Here is a 20,471-nt window from a genome sequence, read left to right as displayed (position 1 = left end):
TAAACTATCTTCGACTAGCTCAAATTCTACCTAAACTATCTTCGACTACCTCGAGTATTTCAAAAGTTGGTATTTTCAAACAAACTACAAAATAAACTATTTTCTGCCCAGGTCTGATTCAGGTCTGATTCAGTGGAAAATCAAACAAACAGTCCTACCCTGAACCTTGACTCTAAAAGTCAGGTTCATGTCCCTATTCTCACATTTACCCAACTCAATAAAGTAGAATTTAATTGAATTGAACTAAATTGAACTGGATTGCATTGAATTGTATTGAGTTGACTCACATTCTCCATGGTGGGTCTGTTGCGTGGTCGTGTAGAGGTGCAGTCCAGGGCTAGACGCAACAAGGTAAAGGACATAGAGTGGGGACAAAGACCAGCTCTCGGGTCCAGATACTGAAGACAGGAGTCTACACTGCCAGTGTCCTCCACCTCTCCACTTAGGACGTCTCTCTGGATGGGAGGGAGGTAGCATGAACCAGACTGCATGTATCCAGCAATCCAGCATTATTTCATGTGTTTGCAAGCATTTCAATGCAATGTGCAATTTCCGAAAGTAACAAAATGTAATTCTAGTCTCACCAGCAGGGTGTGTTTAGGAGTCTCCTCTCTAACTTTCCGTCCCGTTAATATTTCCATTATAACCTAAAGAAGAAATAGGTTCTTATTAACAGGTTCTGGTCATAGACATCCAATCAATTCACAAACAGCTATGTTCTGGCATTCAGATCAGTTTATCCAGTATTAGTCACAAGTAGCTGACAAAGACCACGTCTGTTGAAAGAGGATTGTTTTGTCAAAAATATGTTTCAGAGCATTTTTTGTCAAGTGTTCACTAACTCACCACTCCTAAGCTGAACACGTCCAGACTGACGGACAGCTTTCCGTCTCGGATGTATTCCTCCGGCAGGTAGCCCAGGGTTCCGAAGGTCGTATCCAAGGTAACGGTGCAGCTCTGACTGACAGAGTGGGGTCTGAGACAGGCCGTCCCAAAATCAGACAGCTTGGGCTGCAGCCGCTCGTCCAGCAGTATGTTAGAACTACACAGAGAGAATACGCTTTGGAATTCAGGTGTGACTGGGATCTTTGGAACTCAGGTGTGACTGGGATCTTTGGAAATGTGTTATGCTATGCTAGGCTATGTTATACTGTGATATGCTGTGTTATGCTATGCTAGGCTATGTTATACTGTGATATGCTGTGTTATGCTATGCTAGGCTATGTTATACTGTGATATGCTGTGTTATGCTATGCTAAAACCAATGCTTTAAAAAAAAGTCTGTCTCTTTCCTGGTCCCATCATTCACCAAGACCCTGACATTTTTCTTATTGAACCTTTATTTAACGAGGCAAGTCAGTTAACAACAAATTCTTATTTACAATGACGGCCTACCGGGGAACAGTGGGTTAACTGCCTTGTTCAGGGGCAGAACAACAGATTTTTACCTTGGGGATTTGATCTTGCAACCTTCCGGTTACTAGTCCAACACTCTAACCACTAGGCTACCTGCCTCTAACCACTAGGCTAGGGGGTGAAAGGGGGGTGAGGTGAGTGACTAGACTAATGGTTTGAGCTGGTACCTTGTTATGTTAGTGACTAGGGGTTTGAGCTGGTACCTTGTTATGTTATTGACTAGGGGTTTGAGCTGGTACCTTGTTATGTTAGTGACTAGGGGTTTGAACTGGTATCTTGTTATGTTATTGACTAGGGGTTTGAGCTGGTACCTTGTTATGTTATTGACTAGGGGTTTGAGCTGGTACCTTGTTATGTTATTGACTAGGGGTTTGAGCTGGTACCTTGTTATGTTATAGACTAGGGGTTTGAGCTGGTACCTTGTTATGTTATTGACTAGGGGTTTGAGCTGGTACCTTGTTATGTTATTGACTAGGGGTTTGAGCTGGTACCTTGTTATGTTATTGACTAGGGGTTTGAGCTGGTACCTTGTTATGTTATTGACTAGGGGTTTGAACTGGTACCTTGTTATGTTATTGACTAGGGGTTTGAGCTGGTACCTTGTTATGTTATTGACTAGGGGTTTGAGCTGGTACCTTGTTATGTTATTGACTAGGGGTTTGAGCTGGTAGCTTGTTATGTTATTGACTAGGGGTTTGAACTGGTACCTTGTTATGTTATTGACTAGGGGTTTGAGCTGGTACCTTGTTATGTTATTGACTAGGGGTTTGAGCTGGTACCTTGTTATGTTATTGACTAGGGGTTTGAGCTGGTACCTTGTTATGTTATTGACTAGGGGTTTGAACTGGTACCTTGTTATGTTATTGACTAGGGGTTTGAGCTGGTACCTTGTTATGTTATTGACTAGGGGTTTGAGCTGGTACCTTGTTATGTTATTGACTAGGGGTTTGAGCTGGTACCTTGTTATGTTATTGACTAGGGGTTTGAACTGGTACCTTGTTATGTTATAGACTAGGGGTTTGAACTGGTACCTTGTTATGTTATTGACTAGGGGTTTGAACTGGTACCTTGTTATGTTATTGACTAGGGGTTTGAGCTGGTACCTTGTTATGTTATTGACTAGGGGTTTGAGCTGGTACCTTGTTATGTTATTGACTAGGGGTTTGAGCTGGTACCTTGTTATGTTATTGACTAGGGGTTTGAGCTGGTACCTTGTTATGTTATTGACTAGGGGTTTGAGCTGGTACCTTGTGATGTTATTGACTAGGGGTTTGAACTGGTACCTTGTTATGTTATTGACTAGGGGTTTGAGCTGGTACCTTGTTATGTTATTGACTAGGGGTTTGAGCTGGTACCTTGTTATGTTATTGACTAGGGGTTTGAACTGGTACCTTGTTATGTTATTGACTAGGGGTTTGAGCTGGTACCTTGTTATGTTATTGACTAGGGGTTTGAGCTGGTACCTTGTTATGTTACCACAGACCACAGTGCAGGGCTGGGCCATGTGTAGGTGATGTACAGCCTTAGCCATCCCCTTGATGATGTCCAGACGCTCCTGCCATGAGAGAGTAGGCACTACGTTCTACAGAGAGATGCAGGAGGCGAGACATGTTAGCATTTAAACATCAATACACCTACTACCATACAGTCTGTCCACCACAGAGACAGATACACTGATATATTTGGCATTGAAATAGAATAGAATAGTAGTTTAGTAGAATAAAATGGAAGGTAGGGGGTATAGAATAGAACATCTCACCTGGTCATGCAGTCTGTGGAACAGTGATCTGTTGGGAAGGTAGGGGGTATAGAATAGAACATCTCACCTGGTCATGCAGTCTGTGGAACAGTGATCCGTTGGGAAGGTAGGGGGTATAGAATAGAACATCTCACCTGGTCATGCAGTCTGTGGAACAGTGATCTGTTGGGAAGGTAGGGGGTATAGAATAGAACATCTCACCTGGTCATGCAGTCTGTGGAACAGTGATCCGTTGCGAAGGTAGGGGGTATAGAATAGAACATCTCACCTGGTCATGCAGTCTGTGGAACAGTGATCCGTTGGGAAGGTAGGGGGTATAGAATAGAACATCTCACCTGGTCATGCAGTCTGTGGAACAGTGATCCGTTGGGAAGGTAGGGGGTATAGAATAGAACATCTCACCTGGTCATGCAGTCTGTGGAACAGTGATCTGTTGGGAAGGTAGGGGGTATAGAATAGAACATCTCACCTGGTCATGCAGTCTGTGGAACAGTGATCCGTTGGGAAGGTAGGGGGTATAGAATAGAACATCTCACCTGGTCATGCAGTCTGTGGAACAGTGATCCGTTGGGAAGGTAAGGGTATACCAGCCAGTAACGATCCCCATCAGAGTAACAACCCAACAGCTCTAAGATGTTAGGATGCTGGTAGCTGAAGGATAAACAGGCAGATTTGATGATTAGTAAAAGACAGATATTTACCTTTATTTAACCAGGTAAGTCATTGACAACAGATTTTCATTTTTTTACAATTAGGAGAAGATGTGTGAAAGACTATTGATATGTCCTAATGGATTTCAGTGGTAAATATTTACCCAGAAACCATCTAAAATGGAGGATGAATGGAGTAGGTAGACATACAGAAACAATCTAAAATGGAGGATGAATGGAGTAGGTAGACATACAGAAACCATCTAAAATGGAGGATGAATGGAGTAGGTAGACATACAGAAACCATCTAAAATGGAGGATGAATGGAGTAGGTAGACATACAGAAACCATCTAAAATGGAGGATGAATGGAGTAGGTAGACATACAGAAACAATCTAAAATGGAGGATGAATGGAGTAGGTAGACATAAAGAAACAATCTAAAATGGAGGATGAATGGAGTAGTTAGACATACAGATGATGAACTTCCATCTCTCTCCTGAATAGATCCCACAACTTCCTCCATGAGGCTTTCTGCACCTGTACAGACCAACGAAGAAGACCAACAAACACTTGAACTGTGTTGTGTATGTCCTCAGTCCTTTTGAAGCACATAACCAAATAAATGTCTCTCTAGTTGAATAATGACCTTTATTATATTTCATCTCCATCAAGCCAGGGTCATTTTGAAAAGATTACTTTTATAAATGGAGCACGGTATGGAGTGGGAGTGTCAGTACCTGCTTAAAGAGCTTGACAGCGAAGGTTTCATTTCCCTTTACCACTCTGTAGACAGCAGAGAAGCTGCCCTCAGAGATCTTCATGTCCTGGTGAAAATGTCTAGTTCCCTCTATGACGTCTGAGTAGGTGATCACAAGCCTGTGGTTTCTACCTAGCAACAAAGTGAAAACACTAAGCCGGTGGTTTCTACCTAGAAACAAGATCAAAACACTAAGCCTGTGGTTTCTACCAAGCAACAAGGTCAAAACACTAAGCCTGTGGTTTCTACCTAGCAACAAAGTGAAAACACTAAGCCTGTGGTTTCTACCTAGCAACAAGGTGAGAATACTTCGAACATACGCAGAGTAACGAGGAAAAACCTCAGCATTCTCACTAGTACTTTTACACATGTTCAATGAGCCGTATGGTTACGTCCCAAACAGCACCCTATTCCCTAGATAGCGGACTACTTTTGACCCATGGGCACTATTTAGGGAATAGGGTGCCCATTTGGGTTGCACCCTGTGATACTGGTCGTCAATGAAACCACAAAATAAAAAGGGAAGTGAAATAGGGAATTGGATACCTCTCAGAAGCTTCCTCTCATTGGATGTTCCACATAATGCCCTCAATATTATTTATGAGTCTGTTCTATCTAGGGACCATCTCAACACATCAGTCTGTTGTATCTAGGGACCATCTCAACACATCAGTCTGTTGTATCTAGGGACCATCTCAACACATCAGTCTGTTGTATCTAGGGACCATCTCAACACATCAGTCTGTTGTATCTAGGGACCATCTCAACACATCAGTCTGTTGTATCTAGGGACCATCTCAACACATCAGTCTGTTGTATCTAGGGACCATCTCAACACATCAGTCTGTTGTATCTAGGGACCATCTCAACACATCAGTCTGTTGTATCTAGGGACCATCTCAACACATCAGTCTGTTGTATCTAGGGACCATCTCAACACATCAGTCTGTTGTATCTAGGGACCATCTCAACACATCAGTCTGTTGTATCTAGGGGACCATCTCAACACATCAGTCTGTTGTATCTAGGGGACCATCTCAACACATCAGTCTGTTGTATCTAGGGACCATCTCAACACATCAGTCTGTTGTATCTAGGGACCATCTCAACACATCAGTCTGTTGTATCTAGGGACCATCTCAACACATCAGTCTGTTGTATCTAGGGACCATCTCAACACATCAGTCTGTTGTATCTAGGGACCATCTCAACACATCAGTCTGTTGTATCTAGGGACCATCTCAACACATCAGTCTGTTGTATCTAGGGACCATCTCAACACATCAGTCTGTTGTATCTAGGGACCATCTCAACACATCAGTCTGTTGTATCTAGGGACCATCTCAACACATCAGTCTGTTGTATCTAGGGACCATCTCAACACATCAGTCTGTTGTATCTAGGGACCATCTCAACACATCAGTCTGTTGTATCTAGGGACCATCTCAACACATCAGTCTGTTGTATCTAGGGACCATCTCAACACATCAGTCTGTTGTATCTAGGGACAACACATCAGTCTGTTGTATCTAGGGATCATCTCAACAGATGCTGCGGTGTGATGTTTTGATGAGGTGTGATGTTTTGATGAGGTGTGATGTTTTGATGAGGTGTGATGTTTTGATGAGGTGTGATGTTTTGATGAGGTGTGATGTTTTGATGACCCAACATAAGAACATGTGATAGAAGTACTAACATAGCATGACGAATACAATTCCTACTGAAACAATGAAATGACTCAGCAATCTAATGTATTCATCTCATTAGAAATATTAACAGGTGGACAAGACATACAAAATAAAAAGAATAATAACATTGTCACATACATCGGATAGGTGTAGTGTAATGTATTGTTTTACAAGGTAGTAGTACGGCGCCCCTGGAACAAATTAGGGTTAAGTGACTTGCTCAAGGGCACACAGGCAGTTTTTCACTGTCGGCTCAGCAACCTTTCAGTCAAGTACCTTCACCAGACACATGATAATTAGACTGGTTCCAACCAGGTTGGGTTGACTCACTGTCAGGTGGGGGTGACTGAGAAAACAGGACATGATGACAAAAACACACACAACATGGAACACACAACACACAACAGTTATTACAGTGTAACAAAGGATGAATTACAGGGTGACACATGGACTAGCCTACATAGACAACAGGGACCCATTTGAGACACACTTTCATACATTCATTAAGGTGAAAATGACTCGTCTCTATAAAAGGGAGATTATTCATTTCAAGTTCAACACAAACTACATGGATCATAACATAATAGGGTGATCATGACTAGGAGCCTATCACGGGTGACTGGGGAGGGGGTTTGATTAATAGATATATCATGACATAACTAGTAGCCTACCGCGGGTGACTGAGGAGGGGGTTTGATTAATAGATATATCATGACATGACTAGTAGCCTACCGCGGGTGACTGAGGAGGGGGTTTGATTAATAGATATATCATGACATAACTAGTAGCCTACCGCGGGTGACTGAGGAGGGGAGGGGTTTGATTAATAGATATATCATGACATAACTAGTAGTCTACCGTGGGTGACTGAGGAGGGGGTTTGATTAATAGATATATCATGACATGACTAGTAGCCTACCGCGGGTGACTGAGGAGGGGGTTTGATTAATAGATATATCATGACATAACTAGTAGCCTACCGCAGGTGACTGAGGAGGGGGTTTTATTAATAGATATATCATGACATAACTAGTAGCCTACCGCAGGTGACTGAGGAGGGGGTTTGATTAATAGATATATCATGACATAACTAGTAGCCTACCGCAGGTGACTGAGGAGGGGGTTTGATTAATAGATATATCATGACATAACTAGTAGCCTACCGCGGGTGACTGAGGAGGGGGTTTGATTAATAGATATATCATGACATAACTAGTAGCCTACCGCAGGTGACTGAGGAGGGGGTTTTATTAATAGATATATCATGACATAACTAGTAGCCTACCACGGGTGACTGAGGAGGGGAGGGGTTTGATTAATAGATATGACATGACTAGTAGCCTACCACGGGTGACTGAGGAGGTGAGGGGTTATCCCTGCTGCTCTTTGATGGTCCACTGTTGGGGAAGGAATACTGTGTTTCTGAAAAGACAACATTTCACTGTTTTATTAACCACTAATAACATAGACCTACATTATCAACCATTAGTGTAGCAGGACACTGAAAATGTTCAGGCTGACAGATTGCTAAATGTTTTGTTGACAGTGTTGAGTGCTTGCACACGAATAGAGGAAGTTTACGCAACAATGACATTACAGAAGTGAAACCAAAGGGTTTGCTTCAGTTGAAAAACAAGCTACAGTTGTGGAAGCCATGAGGTGTAGAATACTATACGAAACTGACACAGACTGCACCGTCATATAGTCTAATCTAGTCCCTTACCTTGAGGAATAAAGAGCTGTAGAGCTCTGTAGTGACCCATATCCTCCAACACATTCACAAGGTCCCCAACAGTTTTGTTCTGTTGCGCCCACGACCAGATGAGTTCTCGCGTGGGGCTCTTGCCTATTGCCTCCAGCCTCTCAGTGCGTCGCACCTCCATCCAACTTGGCACAATACGCGCAGCTGAAGGGGGATAGATAAAGTAGAGAAATAAACATATTTACAACAGGAAGCACGTTCTTAAAGTGCATGGGCGAATTGGCCGTCTGGCAATTCTGGCAAATGCCAGAAGGGCCGGACCATCTTTAAACGAGGTGGGCTGGTGGAAATTGACCCAAATATATATATATATATATATATATATATATTTTAAAACAATATTTAAAAAATGACACGGCTGGTGTTTTTATATGACTTTTGCGCAATTTCTCTGTTGTCATAATAATCTATACTGAGCATTTGGCTGACCAGTGAGCAATGGCTGGCATCCCTACCAAGATGGGTCAGACCAGTTTTCTGATTGGCTGAGCTGAGGTGGAGCAAATTCACATTCAAAGTCAAACGCACATTATCAAAGAGACCAGATCTCTGTCAGTCACTTATCAGTGAGACCAGCTCTCTGTCAGTCACTTATCAGTGAGACCAGCTCTCTGTCAGTCACTTATCAGTGAGACCAGCTCTCTGTCAGTCACTTATCAGTGAGACCAGCTCTCTGTCAGTCACTTATCAGTGAGACCAGCTCTCTGTCAGTCACTTATCAGTGAGACCAGCTCTCTGTCAGTCACTTATCAGTGAGACCAGCTCTCTGTCAGTCACTTATCAGTGAGACCAGCTCTCTGTCAGTCACTTATCAGTGAGACCAGCTCTCTGTCAGTCACTTATCAGTGAGACCAGCTCTCTGTCAGTCACTTATCAGTGAGACCAGCTCTCTGTCAGTCACTTATCAGTGAGACCAGCTCTCTGTCAGTCACTTATCAGTGAGATCAGCTCTCTGTCAGTCACTTATCAGTGAGACCAGCTCTCTGTCAGTCACTTATCAGTGAGACCAGCTCTCTGTCAGTCACTTATCAGTGAGACCAGCTCTCTGTCAGTCACTTATCAGTGAGACCAGCTCTCTGTCAGTCACTTATCAGTGAGACCAGCTCTCTGTCAGTCACTTATCAGTGAGACCAGCTCTCTGTCAGTCACTTATCAGAACAGAACATCATGGATCATGAAAACAGAAAGCTGGTGCTGAAACAGTCAGAACAGAACATCATGGATCATGAAAACAGAAAGCTGGTGCTGAAACAGTCAGAACAGAACATCATGGATCATGAAAACAGAAAGCTGGTGCTGAAACAGTCAGAACAGAACATCATGGATCATGAAAACAGAAAGCTGGTGCTGAAACAGTCAGAACAGAACATCATGGATCATGAAAACAGAAAGCTGGTGCTGAAACAGTCAGAACAGAACATCATGGATCATGAAAACAGAAAGCTGGTGCTGAAACAGTCAGAACAGAACATCATGGATCATGAAAACAGAAAGCTGGTGCTGAAACAGTCAGAACAGAACATCATGGATCATGAAAACAGAAAGCTGGTGCTGAAACAGTCAGAACAGAACATCATGGATCATGAAAACAGAAAGCTGGTGCTGAAACAGTCAGAACAGAACATCATGGATCATGAAAACAGAAAGGTGGTGCTGAAACAGTCAGAACAGAACATCATGGATCATGAAAACAGAAAGCTGGTGCTGAAACAGTCAGAACAGAACATCATGGATCATGAAAACAGAAAGCTGGTGCTGAAACAGTCAGAACAGAACATCATGGATCATGAAAACAGAAAGCTGGTGCTGAAACAGTCAGAACAGAACATCATGGATCATGAAAACAGAAAGCTGGTGCTGAAACAGTCAGAACAGAACATCATGGATCATGAAAACAGAAAGCTGGTGCTGAAACAGTCAGAACAGAACATCATGGATCATGAAAACAGAAAGCTGGTGCTGAAACAGTCAGAACAGAACATCATGGATCATGAAAACAGAAAGCTGGTGCTGAAACAGTCAGAACAGAACATCATGGATCATGAAAACAGAAAGCTGGTGCTGAAACAGTCAGAACAGAACATCATGGATCATGAAAACAGAAAGCTGGTGCTGAAACAGTCAGAACAGAACATCATGGATCATGAAAACAGAAAGCTGGTGCTGAAACAGTCAGAACAGAACATCATGGATCATGAAAACAGAAAGCTGGTGCTGAAACAGTCAGAACAGAACATCATGGATCATGAAAACAGAAAGCTGGTGCTGAAACAGTCAGAACAGAACATCATGGATCATGAAAACAGAAAGCTGGTGCTGAAACAGTCAGAACAGAACATCATGGATCATGAAAACAGAAAGCTGGTGCTGAAACAGTCAGAACAGAACATCATGGATCATGAAAACAGAAAGCTGGTGCTGAAACAGTCAGAACAGAACATCATGGATCATGAAAACAGAAAGCTGGTGCTGAAACAGTCAGAACAGAACATCATGGATCATGAAAACAGAAAGCTGGTGCTGAAACAGTCAGAACAGAACATCATGGATCATGAAAACAGAAAGCTGGTGCTGAAACAGTCAGAACAGAACATCATGGATCATGAAAACAGAAAGCTGGTGCTGAAACAGTCAGAACAGAACATCATGGATCATGAAAACAGAAAGCTGGTGCTGAAACAGTCAGAACAGAACATCATGGATCATGAAAACAGAAAGCTGGTGCTGAAACAGTCAGAACAGAACATCATGGATCATGAAAACAGAAAGCTGGTGCTGAAACAGTCAGAACAGAACATCATGGATCATGAAAACAGAAAGCTGGTGCTGAAACAGTCAGAACAGAACATCATGGATCATGAAAACAGAAAGGTGGTGCTGAAACAGTCAGAACAGAACATCATGGATCATGAAAACAGAAAGCTGGTGCTGAAACAGTCAGAACAGAACATCATGGATCATGAAAACAGAAAGCTGGTGCTGAAACAGTCAGAACAGAACATCATGGATCATGAAAACAGAAAGCTGGTGCTGAAACAGTCAGAACAGAACATCATGGATCATGAAAACAGAAAGGTGGTGCTGAAACAGTCAGAACAGAACATCATGGATCATGAAAACAGAAAGGTGGTGCTGAAACAGTCAGAACAGAACATCATGGATCATGAAAACAGAAAGCTGGTGCTGAAACAGTCAGAACAGAACATCATGGATCATGAAAACAGAAAGGTGGTGCTGAAACAGTCAGAACAGAACATCATGGATCATGAAAACAGAAAGCTGGTGCTGAAACAGTCAGAACAGAACATCATGGATCATGAAAACAGAAAGCTGGTGCTGAAACAGTCAGAACAGAACATCATGGATCATGAAAACAGAAAGCTGGTGCTGAAACAGTCAGAACAGAACATCATGGATCATGAAAACAGAAAGCTGGTGCTGAAACAGTCAGAACAGAACATCATGGATCATGAAAACAGAAAGCTGGTGCTGAAACAGTCAGAACAGAACATCATGGATCATGAAAACAGAAAGCTGGTGCTGAAACAGTCAGAACAGAACATCATGGATCATGAAAACAGAAAGCTGGTGCTGAAACAGTCAGAACAGAACATCATGGATCATGAAAACAGAAAGCTGGTGCTGAAACAGTCAGAACAGAACATCATGGATCATGAAAACAGAAAGCTGGTGCTGAAACAGTCAGAACAGAACATCATGGATCATGAAAACAGAAAGCTGGTGCTGAAACAGTCAGAACAGAACATCATGGATCATGAAAACAGAAAGCTGGTGCTGAAACAGTCAGAACAGAACATCATGGATCATGAAAACAGAAAGCTGGTGCTGAAACAGTCAGAACAGAACATCATGGATCATGAAAACAGAAAGCTGGTGCTGAAACAGTCAGAACAGAACATCATGGATCATGAAAACAGAAAGCTGGTGCTGAAACAGTCAGAACAGAACATCATGGATCATGAAAACAGAAAGCTGGTGCTGAAACAGTCAGAACAGAACATCATGGATCATGAAAACAGAAAGCTGGTGCTGAAACAGTCAGAACAGAACATCATGGATCATGAAAACAGAAAGCTGGTGCTGAAACAGTCAGAACAGAACATCATGGATCATGAAAACAGAAAGCTGGTGCTGAAACAGTCAGAACAGAACATCATGGATCATGAAAACAGAAAGCTGGTGCTGAAACAGTCAGAACAGAACATCATGGATCATGAAAACAGAAAGCTGGTGCTGAAACAGTCAGAACAGAACATCATGGATCATGAAAACAGAAAGCTGGTGCTGAAACAGTCAGAACAGAACATCATGGATCATGAAAACAGAAAGGTGGTGCTGAAACAGTCAGAACAGAACATCATGGATCATGAAAACAGAAAGCTGGTGCTGAAACAGTCAGAACAGAACATCATGGATCATGAAAACAGAAAGCTGGTGCTGAAACAGTCAGAACAGAACATCATGGATCATGAAAACAGAAAGCTGGTGCTGAAACAGTCAGAACAGAACATCATGGATCATGAAAACAGAAAGCTGGTGCTGAAACAGTCAGAACAGAACATCATGGATCATGAAAACAGAAAGCTGGTGCTGAAACAGTCAGAACAGAACATCATGGATCATGAAAACAGAAAGCTGGTGCTGAAACAGTCAGAACAGAACATCATGGATCATGAAAACAGAAAGCTGGTGCTGAAACAGTCAGAACAGAACATCATGGATCATGAAAACAGAAAGCTGGTGCTGAAACAGTCAGAACAGAACATCATGGATCATGAAAACAGAAAGCTGGTGCTGAAACAGTCAGAACAGAACATCATGGATCATGAAAACAGAAAGCTGGTGCTGAAACAGTCAGAACAGAACATCATGGATCATGAAAACAGAAAGCTGGTGCTGAAACAGTCAGAACAGAACATCATGGATCATGAAAACAGAAAGCTGGTGCTGAAACAGTCAGAACAGAACATCATGGATCATGAAAACAGAAAGCTGGTGCTGAAACAGTCAGAACAGAACATCATGGATCATGAAAACAGAAAGCTGGTGCTGAAACAGTCAGAACAGAACATCATGGATCATGAAAACAGAAAGCTGGTGCTGAAACAGTCAGAACAGAACATCATGGATCATGAAAACAGAAAGCTGGTGCTGAAACAGTCAGAACAGAACATCATGGATCATGAAAACAGAAAGCTGGTGCTGAAACAGTCAGAACAGAACATCATGGATCATGAAAACAGAAAGGTGGTGCTGAAACAGTCAGAACAGAACATCATGGATCATGAAAACAGAAAGCTGGTGCTGAAACAGTCAGAACAGAACATCATGGATCATGAAAACAGAAAGCTGGTGCTGAAACAGTCAGAACAGAACATCATGGATCATGAAAACAGAAAGCTGGTGCTGAAACAGTCAGAACAGAACATCATGGATCATGAAAACAGAAAGCTGGTGCTGAAACAGTCAGAACAGAACATCATGGATCATGAAAACAGAAAGCTGGTGCTGAAACAGTCAGAACAGAACATCATGGATCATGAAAACAGAAAGCTGGTGCTGAAACAGTCAGAACAGAACATCATGGATCATGAAAACAGAAAGCTGGTGCTGAAACAGTCAGAACAGAACATCATGGATCATGAAAACAGAAAGCTGGTGCTGAAACAGTCAGAACAGAACATCATGGATCATGAAAACAGAAAGCTGGTGCTGAAACAGTCAGAACAGAACATCATGGATCATGAAAACAGAAAGCTGGTGCTGAAACAGTCAGAACAGAACATCATGGATCATGAAAACAGAAAGCTGGTGCTGAAACAGTCAGAACAGAACATCATGGATCATGAAAACAGAAAGCTGGTGCTGAAACAGTCAGAACAGAACATCATGGATCATGAAAACAGAAAGCTGGTGCTGAAACAGTCAGAACAGAACATCATGGATCATGAAAACAGAAAGCTGGTGCTGAAACAGTCAGAACAGAACATCATGGATCATGAAAACAGAAAGGTGGTGCTGAAACAGTCAGAACAGAACATCATGGATCATGAAAACAGAAAGCTGGTGCTGAAACAGTCAGAACAGAACATCATGGATCATGAAAACAGAAAGCTGGTGCTGAAACAGTCAGAACAGAACATCATGGATCATGAAAACAGAAAGCTGGTGCTGAAACAGTTTAAGAGCAAAAGAAGACATGTTGTGCTGATGTTGCTAAATGTCTGAAATGAACCCACTTATTTGCTAAAAGTTCTGGTTGTGCTGGTCCGAGATCTGCAGAGAACAGTGGTGCAGTTGAGATAGGCAGAATACAGAGGAAGACTTACGCACACTGACACAGATCATGTATCCTACTGTTGCCAGTTAGGCCTCATATTTTGGCTGTATATTGTATAAAATAGTCTCTTCAGCCGGCAAGGCAACGAGGGTTTCTGATCTGTAGCAGAGAGGAAGAGCCGTGTATCTGGCCCCTCATTGGCTAGAGGGGTCCTACCTTATCTCACTTTCCACGCCTGCCTTCCATCTTTGATGACATGTCTTTCCATTGTTAAAGCGGCCACTTGACTTGTCAATATCATAGATCACATTTAACTGCAGTGACTAGGGACTCCGGTGTCGGATTCCATCACATATCCACCGCCATCGGAGGCTGGAAAGTCCCGCCTGAAATGTAATTTGCTCATCGGGAGGGCCCATCACGGCTTGCTTCAAATGAAGCACAATGCTGGAAATCTGTCCGCATCCACAGAAACTAGTCCCATCTTTCTATGACAAACACAGATGGTTTTATATTAAATTAAATAGAAAAACGAGAGGAAAAGAGACTTTGACACAGATGTACTGCCAGTTCCTTAATGTTTTGGCTGTATATGCTGACTAATATTAAACCCAGCTTAGTGGGCAGCGGGAACATGACATGCACTATCATTAATTAAGGTAACATAAGCCAATGGCCCTCTACAGTGAGAGAAAAAAGTATTTGACCCCTTGCTGATTTTGTACATTTGCCCATTGACAAAGAAATTATCAATCTATAATTTTAATGGTAGGTTTATTTGAACAGTGAGAGACAGAATAACAACAAAAAAATCCAGAAAAACGCATGTCAAAAATGTTGTTTACATTTTTGCAGACGCTCTTATCCAGAGCAACTTACAGTAGTGAATGCATACGTTTCATAAATTTTTTCCATACTGGTCCCCCGTGGGAATCGAACCCACAACCCTGGCGTTGCAAACACCATGCTCTACCAACTGAGCCACACGGGACCCACTTATCATAAAATAATTGGCATTTTAATGAGGGAAATAAGTATTTGACCCCTCTGCAAAACATGACTTAATACTTGATGGCAAAACCCTTGTTGGCAATCACAGAGGTCAGACGTTTCTTGTAGTTGGCCACCAGGTTTGCACACATCTCAGGAGGGATTTTGTCCCACTCCTCTTTGCAGATCTTCTCCAAGTCATTAAGGTTTCGAGGCTGACGTTTGGCAACTCGAACCTTCAGCTCCCTCCACAGATTTTCTATGGGATTAAGGTCTGGAGACTGGCTAGGCCACTCCAGGACCTTAATGGGCTTCTTCTTGAGCCACTCCTTTGTTGCCTTGGCCATGTGTTTTGGGTCATTATCATGCTGGAATACCTATCCACGACCCATTTTCAATGCCCTGGCTGAGGGAAGGAGGTTCTCACCCAAGATTTGACGGTACATGGCCCCGTCCATCGTCCCTTTGATGCGGTGAAGTTGTCCTGTCCCCTTAGCAGAAAAACACCCCCAAAGCATAATGTTTCCACCTCCATGTTTGACGGTGGGGATGGTGTTCTTGGGGTCATAGGCAGCATTCCTCCTCCTCCAAACACGGTGAGTTGAGTTGATGCCAAAGAGCTCCATTTTGGTCTCATCTGACCACAACACTTTCACCCAGTTGTCCTCTGAATCATTCAGATGTTCATTGGCAAACTTCAGATGGGCATGTAAATGTGCTTTCTTGAGCAGGGGGACCTTGTGGGCGCTGCAGGATTTCAGTCCTTCACGGCGTAGTGTGTTACCAATTGTTTTCTTGGTGACTATGGTCCCAGCTGCCTTGAGATCATTGACAAGACCCTCCCGTGTAGTTCTGGGCTGATTTCTCACCGTTCTCATGATCATTGCAACTCCACGAGGTGAGATCTTGCATGGAGCCCCAGGCCGAGGGAGATTGACAGTTCTTTTGTGTTTCTTCCATTTGCGAATAATCGCACCAACTGTTGTCACCTTCTCACCAAGCTGCTTGGCGATGGTCTTGTAGCCCATTCCTGCCTTGTGTAGCTCTACAATCTTGTCCTTGACATCCTTGGAGAGCTCTTTGGTCTTGGCCATGGTGGAGAGTTTGGAATTTGATTGATTGATTGCTTTTGTGGACAGGTGTCTTTTATACAGGTAACAAGCTAAGATTAGGAGCACTCCCTTTAAGAGTGTGCTCCTAATCTCAGCTCTTTACCTGTATAAAAGACACCTGGGAGCCAGAAATCTTTCTGATTGAGAGGGGGTCAAATACTTATTTCCCTCATTAAAATGCAAATCAATTTATAACATTTTTGACATGCGTTTTTCTGGATTTTTTTGTTGTTATTCTGTCTCTCACTGTTCAAATAAACCTACCATTAAAATTATAGACTGATCATTTCTTTGTCAGTGGGCAAACGTTCAAAATCAGCAGGGGATCAAATACTTTTTTCCCCCCACTGTATAAATCATACACCAATTGGCTTAATAATTTATTTACTAACTAAATAATCACAGAAATGCACAAACAAACAAACAGTAGATATATGTTACTAACAAGGATAGGAAAGATTCCCTAGTGGGCTAAGCTGATATGATGGCTTGGTGGACAAAGGGAAGTGGGTGTGGACTGAGAAAGAGTGGGAAAGACAAAAAGGATCACTACACAATTGATAATTATATTAATTGAAATGCTAATCCCTTGCATATGAACGCTCACTCATTCTGGAATAATTGCAATCAATATATATTTACGCCCATGTGTCGTTGTGATCTCTGTTGGAATCATCAGTCCGTCTGCTGAAGAGTTCATCCGAGTCGCTGTCTCTCTTTCTGTTTCCCTGAAGCTCTAAGTCTTTTGTGGTTATAATGGATACTTCAGAGTACCATTCAGACATGTTCTCATAGAATAGATGTTTTCGGCGGTTGTCGGTATTCTCGTCCCAGGTTTACATCATTTCTAGCTGCAGACTAGTAATTAGTATCTAAGATTTTCTCTTATTCTGTAGGGAACGATAGTCTCAGTTGAACCATTTCCAGACGTGTAGCCAATGCTCCACGTGGTATGGTTAGTAATTCAACAACCATTGCAACCTTAGTTTACACTGAGGTTTTTGTGGTCTAAACTATTTGCAATCACAGCTCACGCTGAGGGTTTGCTCAGTCTGAAGAGGATTTTCTTAGGAGGGTTTTTTATTCGTAACCATAGAAAAGGTGGTTCCATGACGCCAGATCATGTCTGTGCTCACGGGGGCGGGCCAATGACGTAGTTAAACTTTAAAGGGATTACAATTCTCTCACATTAAAGGTTTAACATCACACTATATCATTTCACAAATAGTTTCATCTTTACTCATTCATTTTATACAAGAATTAGATGCAAACCTCATAACCGAGGCTCCTGTATAAACAGAGTTAGGGTAATGTGGCTGTATTGTCTGTATTTTATTAATGAAAGTACCACAGTAGTACCATGGTATAAGTGAACGTACCACAGTAGTACCATGGTATTAATGAAAGTAGCATAGAAGTATCATGGTATTAATTAAAGTACCACAGTAGTACCATGTATTAATGAAAGTAGCATAGAAGTATCATGGTATTAATTAAAGTACCACAGTAGTACCATGGTATTAATGAAAGTACCACAGTAGTACCATGGTATAAGTGAAAGTACCACAGTACTACCATGGTATTAATGAAAGTAGCATAGAAGTATCATGGTATTAACAAAAGTACCATAGTAGTACCATGGTATAAGTGAAAGTACCACAGTCGTACCATGGTATTAACGAAAGTAGCATAGTAGTAGCATGGTATTAATGTGAGTAGCATAGAAGTATCATGGTATTAATGAGAGTAGCATAGTAGTACCATTTTATTAATGAAAATAGCATAGTAGTACCATGGTATTAATGAGAGTAGCATAGAAGTACCATGGTATTAATGAGAGTAGCATAGTAGTACCATGGTATTAATGAAAGTAGCATAGTAGTACCATGGTATTAACGAAAGTACCATAGTAGGACCATGGTATAAGTGAAAGTACCATAGTAGTACCATGGTATTAATGAGAGTAGCATAGAGGTTTCATGGTATTAATGAGAGTAGCATAGTAGTACCATGGTATTAATGAAAGTAGCATAGTAGTACCATTTTATTAATGAAAGCAGCATAGTAGTACCATTTTATTAATGAAAGTAGCATAGTAGTATCATGGTATTAATGAAAGTACCATAGTAGTACCATTTTATTAATGAAAGTACCATAGTAGTACCATGGTATTAATGAAAGTACCATAGTAGTATCATGGTATTAATGAAAGTACCATAGTAGTACCATTTTATTAATGAAAGTACCATAGTAGTACCATGGTATTATTGAAAGTACCATAGTAGTACCATGGTGTTAATGAAAGTAGCATAGTAGTACCATGGTATAAGTGAAAGTACCACAGTAGTACCATGGTATTAATGAAAGTACCATAGTAGTACCATGGTGTTAATGAAAGTAGCATAGTAGTACCATGGTATTAATGAAAGTAGCATAGTAGTACCATGGTGTTAATGAAAGTAGCATAGTAGTACCATGGTATAAGTGAAAGTACCACAGTAGTACCATGGTATTAATGAAAGTACCATAGTAGTACCATGGTGTTAATGAAAGTAGCATAGTAGTACCATGGTATTAATGAAAGTAGCATAGTAGTACCATGGTGTTAATGAAAGTAGGATAGTAGTACCATGGTATTAATGAAAGTAGCATAGTAGTACCATGGTGTTAATGAAAGTAGGATAGTAGTACCATGGTATTAATGAAAGTAGCATAGTAGTACCATGGTACATTTTGAAGGGGAGAGCAAGCAAGAGGCAAATGCCCTCGAAAAGGGTTTATGGAGCAGTGATGTGATGTGAGCTGCTGTAGCTAAAATACCAGCGCTACTGTACATTTTTGTCCCAGTCTGCCGATGGTATAGTGACATTATACTATGTGCTATAAACTAACAGCGGTACATAGTGCGGTGGGGAAAAACTGAATGTGAATTTATCACAGAAGAGATCTTTAAAATGTAATCTACACAATCTGTACCACAGTGTACACAACACTTCCGTTTAGGTAAACCCATAATCATTCAGCTTAAAACGCGCACAGAAAGTAACACTTTTCTTTGTTCACATTACTCACCGAGCCCGCGCCATCCGAGGCTGTCATCACCGCTGTCGATTATCTTACAAAACGTCTCAATGAAAACTGGGGGGACATCATACAGGTACATAGAGGAGTCCATCTCAACTGCGACTGATCTACAACGTTATTATCATCAGGAATCTGACCTATGTGAAGCTAGCCACAATAAAGACTAGCCACGAAAGTTTCATTTGCGGTTCGCCTTCAAAATAAAAGTTCCTTATTGAACGCGATTCAAATGGTTACAAATAGTTGAATCATGCCATATTTTGGACTAGATAATGCTAAACAAGGTTGGAATGTTGTTATATATATATATATATTTTTTTAAACCAATAATGAATTCATTAGAAAATCTGTTGAAATAGCACTGTTAGATGTATTAGAGCTTAGAATTGCATTGGAGGCATACTTATATTTCACTGTATTAATGAACGTACCACAGTAGTACCATGGTATTAATGAATGTACCACAGTAGTACCATGGTATTAATGAAAGTAGCATAGTTTAGAAATGGTACTACTGTGGTACTACTGTGGTACGTTCATTAATACAGTGAAATATAAGTATGCCTCCAATGCAATTCTAAGCTCTAATACATCTAACAGTGTTATTTCAACAGATTTTCTAATTCATTCATTATTGGTTTTTTTAAACATTTATTTATATAACAACATTCCAACCTTGTTTAGCATTATCTAGTCCAAAATATGGCATGATTCAACTATTTGTAACCATTTGAATCGCGTTCAATAAGGAACTTTTATTGTATTGTGAATAAATGAAATGGGGTATCAGTCTACTCCGGGACACCCACAGAACACAACTATCAAGAGTTTACACCAATATTAGTGTTGTAGCTCTTATTGCGGGACGTTGACTGCTGGGAAATCACCTCCCTAGTCAGCCTATTGTACGTATTGAATGCTGGTGTTTTTACAGACATTTTCCAATCCTT

At 41.4% G+C, this 20,471-nt stretch overlaps 1 protein-coding gene across 2 annotated transcripts in view; it reads right to left on the bottom strand.

Annotated features, from left to right (window-relative positions):
* The window catches only part of LOC145880070 (interleukin-1 receptor-associated kinase 3-like), a 28,799-nt gene extending 9,101 nt beyond the window's left edge, over positions 1-19,698 (bottom strand). The window contains exons 1-11 of one of the 2 annotated variants that reach the window (XM_082978006.1): positions 19,510-19,698; positions 7,996-8,178; positions 7,618-7,694; positions 6,549-6,618; positions 4,565-4,716; positions 4,300-4,364; positions 3,712-3,826; positions 2,880-2,998; positions 847-1,042; positions 585-647; positions 288-455 (exon numbers count right to left, since the gene is read on the bottom strand). In XM_082978006.1, coding sequence (XP_082834132.1) covers positions 288-455; positions 585-647; positions 847-1,042; positions 2,880-2,998; positions 3,712-3,826; positions 4,300-4,364; positions 4,565-4,716; positions 6,549-6,618; positions 7,618-7,694; positions 7,996-8,178; positions 19,510-19,612 — 1,311 coding nt within the window. In that variant the 5' untranslated portion in view covers positions 19,613-19,698. The remainder of the gene's footprint in view (positions 1-287; positions 456-584; positions 648-846; positions 1,043-2,879; positions 2,999-3,711; positions 3,827-4,299; positions 4,365-4,564; positions 4,717-6,548; positions 6,619-7,617; positions 7,695-7,995; positions 8,179-19,509) is intronic. The other variant, XM_082978007.1, reaches the window with a different exon arrangement.
* Positions 19,699-20,471: the final 773 nt, after the last annotated feature.

This window comes from Salmo salar, chromosome 07, assembly GCF_965601325.2.
Source record: "Salmo salar chromosome 07, fSalSal1, whole genome shotgun sequence".
NCBI classification, from domain to species: domain Eukaryota; kingdom Metazoa; phylum Chordata; class Actinopteri; order Salmoniformes; family Salmonidae; genus Salmo; species Salmo salar.
The sequence above is the reverse complement of the archived record's forward strand: the minus strand, read 5'-3'. Positions and strand labels throughout refer to the sequence as shown.